Source organism: Gekko japonicus, unplaced genomic scaffold (genome assembly GCF_001447785.1).
Source record: "Gekko japonicus isolate JY-2015 unplaced genomic scaffold, Gekko_japonicus_V1.1 scaffold64, whole genome shotgun sequence".
Classification (NCBI taxonomy): domain Eukaryota; kingdom Metazoa; phylum Chordata; class Lepidosauria; order Squamata; family Gekkonidae; genus Gekko; species Gekko japonicus.
Genome location: NW_015170277.1, coordinates 1,862,546 through 1,871,988, shown reverse-complemented (window position 1 = coordinate 1,871,988; position 9,443 = coordinate 1,862,546). Strand labels below are relative to the sequence as shown.

The 9,443-nt window shown below is 50.5% G+C and overlaps 1 protein-coding gene across 1 annotated transcript in view; it reads left to right on the top strand.

Moving 5' to 3' along the window:
* The first annotated feature begins 70 nt into the window (after positions 1-70).
* The window catches only part of ABCB9 (ATP binding cassette subfamily B member 9), a 35,009-nt gene continuing 25,636 nt past the window's right edge, over positions 71-9,443 (top strand). The window contains exons 1-3 of the mRNA XM_015417681.1: positions 71-791; positions 4,161-4,275; positions 7,021-7,151. Coding sequence (XP_015273167.1) covers positions 173-791; positions 4,161-4,275; positions 7,021-7,151 — 865 coding nt within the window. The 5' untranslated portion in view covers positions 71-172. The remainder of the gene's footprint in view (positions 792-4,160; positions 4,276-7,020; positions 7,152-9,443) is intronic.

Here is a 9,443-nt window from a genome sequence, read left to right as displayed (position 1 = left end):
AAGGGGGAAGGAGTCCCACCGTCCTTTTCACATATTCTTCTCCCTTTCAGGAAAGACTGGACTGACATGCTGGCTTCAGTCCTTGGCTGAGAGGACTTCCTCCCTTCCCTCCCCGGCACCATCTTTCCCCCGTTTCTTCTACTCTACCTCACCTCCAAACAAGAAGTTGAAAATGCGCGCCTGGAAAGCGGTGGCCGGCACACTGGCCTTCATCGGCGTGGACGTGACGGTGACCACGTTGCTGTACGAGCACAGCCGCAGCGTCGGCAGCATCCTCCAGGACCTGAAGCACTTCAACATCTTTGACTCCATGCTGGACATCTGGGGAGCCTGCCTGTACCGGAGCTGCCTGCTCTTGGGCGCCGCCATCGGCGTGGCCAGAAACACCAACTACGGCCCCAGGCGACTGAGAGTGTCCCGGACTTTCATCACGGTGGTCTGCCTCGTGGTGGGGATCTACGCTCTGGCCAAGCTGCTGCTCTACGCGGAGGTGAGGAAGACCATCAAGAACCCGTGGTTCTGGAGTCTGTTCGCTTGGACGTACCTGTCGCTGGCCGCCACGTTCTTCCTTTGGAAGCTCCTCTCTTCCGTGAAACCTTTCAGGGAGACTTTGGGAGTAAATTCAGAGTCTCGAACTGAGGCAGAGGACGCGGGGGAGCCCGCGTCTCTCGGCGCCCAGCCAAAGAAAGAGGAGGCTTCGGCAGCCACGATTTGTAAACTTTTATCGTATACCAAGCCTGACGTTCACTTCCTTGTGGTGGCCTTCTTCTTCCTGGTGGTCGCTGCTTTAGGTGAGTTACTCAGATCTGACCATTTAAGGCCACCGAATGCCGCTGTGGCCAGTTCTGGGAGCGGCGCTTTAAGAACAAGTCAGAACAGGGGTCCCCAACCCTTTTGAGCCTGCAGACGCCTTTGGGATTCGGACGTTCATGGTGGGCGCAGCCACAAGATGGCTGCAGCCGGAGGCGGAGCCTGCCCCAAAATGGCTGCCACAGCTTACCTTCAGCCAGTTTGGTGTAGTGGTTAGGAGCGCAGACTCTAATCCGGGAGGACCGGGTTTGATTCCCCACTCCTCCACGTGCAGCTGCTGGTGTGACCTTGGGTCAGTCACAAGTTCTCTCGGAGCTGTTCTCTCAAGAGCAGTCCTCAAAAGGGCTCTTTCAGCCCCCCCTGCCTCACAGAGTGTCTGTTGTGGGGAGGGGAAGAGAAAGGAGATTGCAAGCCGCTCTGAGACTCCTTTGGGTAGTGAAGGGAGGGGTATAAATCAAATTTCTCCTCCTCATACTCCTCACAGTGAAGGTCCTTGTACTGTGGAGGCAGCTTCTGCCAAAGCAGCATATTTAAAAGTCCGCAGAGCCAATCAAATCTCCAGTGGCCAATCAGAAGCCTTGCTGGGCAAAAGCCCCACCTGCTCAGAGGCGGTTTGCCATGGCCTTCCTCTACAGAGCCACCCACTTCCTAAAAACACTCGGCAGGGGCCATAAAATGTACTGGCAGGCGCTGTGGTAGACCCATGTGGTAGACGGGCCAGAATAGGTTCAGAGGGGGGGGGGGGGGGGGGGGTCTAGAAAACAAGTCCTACAAAGAAGGTGGAAGAACGGGGGTATGTTTAGGCTGGGGAAGAGAAGAATCGGGGAGATACCTCTTGCTGCAGAGTCAGTTTGGTGTAGTGGTTAGGAGCGCGGACTCTAATCTGGGAGAACCGGGTTTGATTCCCCACTCCTCCACATGCAGCTGCTGGTGTGACCTTGGGTCAGTCGTTAAGTTCTTTCAGAACTGTTCTCTCAAGGGCAGTTTCTGTCAGAGCTCTCTCAGCCCCACCTACCTCACATCAGGGTGTCTGTTGTGGGGAGGGGAAGGGAAAGGAGATTGTAAGCCGCTCTGAGACTCCTTCGGGTAGTGAAGGGTGGGGATATAAATCCAATCTCCTCTTCTCCTTCCTATGCAGAGGCTGAGCAGCCCTCCGTCAGGGATCGAGATGGGGGCTGGACAAGATGACCTGTAAGACCCCTTTGGACTCGGATTCTCTATGAAATGTCCTTAGGACCAGTGTTCCCTCTAAGCTGAGTTAGTGTGAACTGGCTCACAGTTTTTTAGCCTCCAGCTCACACATTATTGTCTTAGCTTCAGGATGGCTCCAGAGCAAACTAATTTTAAAGACTACTGTGTCTAGTACATTCTATCGTCTCCTTCCCTAAGACTAATTTGTGGCAGGGTATGAGCTTTCGTGAAGGAGCTGCGGTGGCTCAAATGGTTAAGACACTGAACTACAGGCTGTGGAAGGTCAGTAGTTCAGCACTTCGAGACCCGGGTGCCGCATGACGGAGTGAGCTGCCATCTCTAGTTCCAGCTCCTGCCACAAGAAATTGCAAGTCGATAAATAGGGACCACTTCAGTGGGAAGGTAACAGCGTTCCGTGTGCCTTGGTGTTTAGTCATGCCGGCCACATGACCACAGAAACGTCTTCGGACAGCGCTGGCTCTTCGGCTTGGAAACGGAGATGAGCACCGCAACCCTAGAGTCGGATTCGACTGGCTTTCGAGTAAGGGAACCTTTACCTTTACCTTATGAGCTTTCGTGAGTCTACAGATCTTGGTTCACCACAAGTTAGAATTAGACTTAACCATGGTTAACACTAGCCAGTGCTACATTAGTTCCAACATAATCCTTACCCATGGTTCAACCTTGTTTCAGGGGGAGAGCCGCGTTGGCCTGAAGCAACAGAACAAAGTTGGAGTCCAGTGGCACCTTTAAGACCAGCAAAGTTCAATTCTGGGTATAAGCATGCACGCAAAAGCTCATACCCAGAATTCAACTTTGCTGGGCTTAAAGGTGCCACTGGACTCCAACTTTGTTCTGTTGCTTCAGACCAGCGCGGCGACCCCACCTGGATCTTGAATATGCCATGTTACGCTTTCTTTCAGCTTGGTTCCACATTCTGACTTTGTTTTAATTAATTGAATTGGAAGGATCATTTTTCTATGGCTCTCCTGTGCCGGCTGTTCGACAAAATGAGAGAGGTTTACACAGTCAACATTTCTTGTCCCCCCAGATTCTCCCATTTGGAAGGGGGGCAATGCTCCCTCTAAGCCAGCGGTGTCAAACATAAGGCCCAGGGGCCAGAACTGGCCCATCTGGGCTCTTATGAAGCCCGCGAGAAACTACTGCAAGGGAGGGAACAGGAGACTGCTTGGGGGGAGTGGGCGGAGACACTCAGGTAGTGGCTTCAGCATGGCAGAATAGGCTTCCCAAGTCCCCCCGGGGGGTGGGGAAACCCCCGCCCCAGAGGCCCGTTCCCCGCCGCCGGCAGATCGGGAAACCCCACCCTGACGTGCACATCACCCGGAAGTGATGCGACCACGCCAGGCACGCTGGGGGCGGGGCCACGGTCATCCGAGGGGAAAACTCTATGGTTTTCCCTCGGATGGTCGTGGCCCCGCCCCCGGCGTCATAACGTCACTTCCTGGTGACGTGCGTGCGGCGCCGTGCTCCAGCCGCGGACCGGGAGTCCCCCGGTAAGTACATTTTTAGACTTGGCAACCCTATGGTGGAACAACCTTGTCTGCATCAGTCAAATAGCATGGGAGTGTCTGCCCAATGCTGCACCTCTGGCTCCCCAGTCCGCCCATGTGGGTTTTCCTTTGTACCCCCCTACCAGCCCATGAGGCCTTGCAGTGAGGACACACCTACTCAGAGCTTAGCAGCTGCTGTCCTTTATACCGTTTATGTCTCCAGTACCCGGCGTTACACTTTATGACACACGTGGCCCGGCCCGACAAAGTGTCATTAATGTCAGATCCGGCCCTCGTGACAAATGCATTCGACACCTCTGCTCTAAGCGGTGGAGTCTTGTGAGCAAAAATTCTACTTCGTGAGCTACCGGCATTGAAATTGTGAGCCAGTGATTTGGCTACTGCACGGATTAGTTTGCTCTGGAGCCATCCTTCCTGAGCTAAGACGAAAATCTGTGAGCTGGAAGCTAAAAAACTGTGAGCTAGCTCGCGCTGACTCAGCTTAGAGGGAACACTGATGGGGGGGGGGATGGCCAGGAATTGGGTGGCCCACGAAGAACCACATGAGCTTGGGAGCATAGCAGGGAGTCTCTAGCTTCAAACATTATTGCTTTTCTGTCTTAAATTTGCCTTTTTTGCCACCAACAGGAGAAACATTCCTGCCATTCTACACAGGCCGGGCCATCGACGGAATCGTCATCCAGAAGAGCATGGACAAGTTTTCCAGCGCAGTGGTAATCATGGCCATTCTAGCTGTAGGAAGGTAACCTTGTGAGAATAACTGACATATTTGTGCTTCTCCTGGGAACAAAGCTGGGCCCGCTGGCCTCCATGTTTAGTCTAAACCAGGGGTGTCAAACATGCGGCCCAGAGGCCGGATCAGGCCCCCGGAGGGCTTCCATCCGGCCTGCAGTGGAACTGGCCATCTCTTGCTTCCAGTTCTGCTGCTGCTGCTGCATCATGGCTTGCTTCACCAGGCTCTCTTAATGGCTCGGTCATTTCATGTTCTAACTTGGGTCCTAGACTCAGAACTCTGAGCATGAGATTTCTGTGGTGAATGTCAGTAAATCAAAAGTAGGTTTGCAGCTTACAGAGCTAATGTTTTAAGCGTGTTTTTATTTTAAGTACAAAAAAAAACACCTTTGTGTTTGGGTCCTTTATAAAGTTTATATCTCCACTGCCTGGCATTACATTTTATGACATACATGGCCCGGCCCAACAAGGCCTCATTTATGTCAGATCTGGCCCTCATAATAAATGAGTTCGACACCCCTGGTCTATACGTTTTTAAAAGGTCCTGTATGGGACTACTCTGGAGGATGCGCACCTTTGTGGAACGTCGCCAGGCTGGGGTACCTGCGCCCCACTTTTACCTTTCAGAGAGTTATCATGTACACTGAAGGTACATGAGACTCTTCCGGGGCTCTGTGCTTTCTAGAGAGCAACAGGGCTTCCTCCCTCTGGTGCACAGAGGCCTCCTGGGAAGCTTTTACAGAAGCCCTTTTTTGATAACCATAATTCCACACACAGTTCTGGAGCGAAGGTTATGTGGTTCTTTGGAATCCCCCTGCATACTTTCCCAGGGGTGATTCATGTGTGCCTCTATACAGGGCTCTTTTTGTAGAAAAAGCCCAGCAGGAACTCATTAGCATAATAGGCCACACCCAACAGCAGAAACTCATTAGCATATTAGGCCACACCCCTGACAGCACAGCACATTAGCACATTAGGCCACACCCCCATGTTACCAGGAGTGTGCTCATCCAGCCGCACCCACCTTTTGCTTCTTATTCTGTTTACCTTGTTTGTTGTCAAGACCCAGGGCTTTTTTGTAGCAGGAACTCCTTTGCATGTTAGGCCACACACCCCTAAAGTAGCCAATCCTAATGAGTTTCTGCTGTTGGGTGTGGCCTGTTATGCTAATGAGTTCCTGCTGGGCATGGCCAACTCGGGAGCCAGCCGGAACTCCGTTCCTGTGCGTTCCTGCCCAAAAATAGCCCTGCCTCTATATATCCCTTATAGACTCTCAGCAGAATGTATGAAATATCGGGGTAGAACTGATATTGCTGCTGTGAATATTTGGTCTATGAAGATAGATCAAGGTGGGCAGCCATGCTGGATGGGATCTAATGACTGAATTCTGACAGTTTAGGGTACATCAGTCTCCAGTTCTATTTATCACCCCCCAGTTGAACCCAAACAGATGATAACCAGAAATCAAGCTTGTCATTCTTTTTATCTGTTGAAAAACATGTACACTATTTTGCATTCTGATTTAACAATTTAACACCCTCTATATATACAACTATGATCTGGAAACAGCTGCTCAGCACCCACGAGGAGAGGAATCTAGCCCAGGGTGTCACACTTTGGAGAAAAGTCTTTGGAGAGCCAGTTTGGTGTAGTGGTTAAGTGCGTGGACTCTAATCTGGGAGAACCGGGTTTGATTCCCCACTCCTCCACATGCACCTGGCTGGATGACCTTGGGCAAGCCATAGTTCTGTCACAGCTGTTCTTGAAAAAAAAGCAGTTTCTCTCAGAGCTCTCTCAGCCCCGCCTACCTCACAGGGTGCCTGTTGTAGGGAGGGGAAAGCTGCTCTCTGAGACTCCTACCCCCCCATATCCCACTGGCGGCAGGCGTCTTTTAAAGGGAGGAGGGATTGGGGGCTTGTTAAGAAGCTTTTCTAGGCAAAAGCCACACCAGTCCCCACACAACACTTGGCAGGTGCCAGGAACAGTGTCGGCAGGAAGGGAACCGTGTTGGGGACACCTGCTATAGAATATGTCTGTTATTTGGTGTAGTGGTTAGGAGCACGGACTCCAATCTGGGAGAACTGGGTTTGATTCCCCACTCCTCCACATGTAGCTGCTGGTGTGACCTTGGGTCAGTCATAAGTTCTCTCAGAGCTGTTCTTTCAGGAGCAGTTTTTGTCAGAGCTCTCTCAGCCCCGCCTACCTCACAGGGTGTCTGTTGTGGGGAGGGGGAGGTAAAGGAATTTGTAAGCCTCTCTGAGACTCCTTTGAGTAGTGAAGGACAGGGTAGAAATCCAATCTCTTCCTCCTCCTCCTCCTCCTCCTCTTCTTCTTCTTCTGGCATGATGTGACACAAACGCATATATTGCGTACAAAGACAGGAAGGTAACTTTCAAGAGTGGGAATCTTTTCCTCTTTACAACTTCATAGCATTCTTTTTTTCCTCAAGTGTGCACCTTATATTCAAATTGTTTGTGTATCTTAAAACTTGAAAGGGACAAGCTGAGGCCTGGTAAAACTTCACGGTCTAAATCTAGATCATGGGCTACCTGTTGGCCATCAGAGCTTTCCAGGAATGACAAGGCAATCTGCATCTCTCGGGCTGGCAGGTTCCAGCTGTTCGAGCACTGGGAATGGGCGGTTTAACAATCCCTGTCTTGGTTTCTCTCTAGGCTTCCTTTTGTGTGGTCAGGCGGGACTGAGGGATTGTGTGTCGATGTCTGTCTATCCTATAACGTTTCTTATCTGCAATCAGTTCATTTGCCGCAGGTATCCGAGGTGGCGTTTTTACGCTTGTCTTCGCTAGGCTGAACATCCGGCTGCGCAACAGCCTCTTCCGCTCGCTGGTGTCGCAGGAGATGAGTTTCTTCGACGAGAACCTCACAGGTGGGCTTCTGTCTCCACCGCACATGGAGAGCCAGTTTGGTGAAGTGGTTAAGTGCACGGACTCTAATCTGGGAGAGCCGGGTTTGATTCCCCACTCCTCCACTTGAACCTGGCTGGATGACCTTGGGCAAGCCGTAGTTCTGATAAGAGCTGTTCTTGAAAAAGAGCAGTTTCTGTCAAGAGCTCTCTCAGCCCCACCTACCTCACAGGGCGTCTGTTGTGGGGAGGGGAAGGGAAAGGAGACTGTAAGCCGCTCTGAGACTCCTTTGGGTAGTGAAGGGCGGGGTATAAATCCAATCTCTTCCTCTTCTTCTTCTCCTTCTTCTCCACCGAACATGGAGGGCTCCAGGCCTTTTTCAGACCGTTTATCAATATCTCCTGCATTTAGAACAGGTTTCAGTACTTCTGCAACCTTGTGAGCTAGGTCATTATTCCCATTTTACAGATGGAAAACAGAGGCCACCTTAGGCTCAAAGGTACCCAGGGCTAAAGTTCTTAAAACCCTGCCGCCTGATCTCCTCGGTTTCCAGGATGTCAGTGGCCCCTAAAAAAAAAAGTGAAATGAATATAATTTATGACGTTTGAGATCTATATAAAAGCATTTTTTTTTCAGCCACGTACAAAGCTTGCAGCATCTTGACTCTGTGAATTTATCCTTCATTTCAGGGAATGTTGTTTTCCTCCTAGCATTTGGAATATTTCCCCCCCCCCAGCCCTGCCTGGAAGGTTTGTGGCTAAAACCGAACTAGAAGTCACAGGTTTCTCAGGGAGGGTTGGAAAAATACTCTTTACATGCATACTTCCCCCCCCCTAAAAAAAAGAAACACTGAAAATAGATTATGATGAAGATAATGTGCCATTTTAGCTCTCTGGAGAGCAACAGGAGCAAAAAAAGAAAAGAAAGACAACCTCCCTGCCCCAAGGAGCTTACAGTCTTAATGTTGATAGTCTGAAGACAAGAGAAAGAGAGAATTTATTTATTTATCAGATTTTTACCCCGCCCTCCCGGCCAAGGCTGGCTCAGGGCAGCTTACATAAAACAATATAAAACAGTATAATATGACAATATGGAGCTGCGGTGACTCAAGTGGTTAAGATGCTGAACTGCAGGCTGTGGAAGGTCAGTAGTTCAGCAGTTCGAGACCCGGGTGCCGCAAGACTGAGTGAGCTCCCATCTCTAGTTCCAGCTCCTGCCAACCTAGCAGTTCGAAAGCAAGAAATTGCAAGGAGATAAATAGGTACCACTTTGGTGGGAAGGTAACAGCGTTCCGTGCACCTTAGTGTTTAGTCATGGTGGCCACATGACCACGGAAACATCTTCGGACAGCGCTGGCTCTTTGGCTTTGAAACGGAGATGAGCACCGCAACCCTAGAGTCGGATTCGACTGGCTTTCGAGCAAGGGAACCTTTATTTTTACTATGACAATATAATAAAAAATATAATATCCATTAATACACAGCGTTCTTAAAACCATAAATATAATAACATGATAAAGTGCTGATAAGGGGGTGGCTATGATATGAAACATGATAAAGGGGTGGCTATGAGAGCAGGTGTAGTGTAATGACTGAGACTGAGGTATGAATCATGAAGTCCCCAGTTCGAATTTTGCCTCTTCCGGGAACTCTCTGGCTGGTCTCGGGGAGGTATTTGTGAATTTCCTGCATTGTGCGGGGGGTTGGACTAGATGACCCTGGAGGTCCCTTCCAACTCTGTGATTCTGTGATTCTTTGGCAGGTCATCCGCTCAGCCGCAAGACTTTCATCTGCAATTAGAAATTATAATACACGCACACCTTCTAGGGTGGTTCTGATTACTGCAAGATGAGGCACATGAAGCACTTCGACAACCCTCAAAGTGCAAATCTTTGTTGCTAGTGTTATACGCAAAGGCATCTCTGCTTACCTTGGCCTGCTTTCCACCTGAGGATCGCGAGCTTTGCACAAAAGGTGGTTTGTGAGAGAGAGAGATGGCACAGTATAGGAGGAAATTCCAGGCGCGAGGGGCAGCAAGGCAGAGTGAGTGGAGCAGGAGGCTTTTGTGGGTGGCTGTGGATGTACTTGCCCCATAACGGTATGTAGCAGCTCCAGTGGTCAAAATGGAAGACCTGGTAAAACGCTCGAGGTTCGCCAAGGGGTGTGGCCCGGCCTTGTGGGAAAGTTCGACTTGGCCCATCAGGCTCCCCTGCTGCGTTGTCAGCTTCTTTTAAAGTCCCTTTGGTTTAAAAGGGATTTGTTATGTGGCCTCGTGGGAGGCTCCTGCACCAGAAACACCATTCCACATCGCCCTTG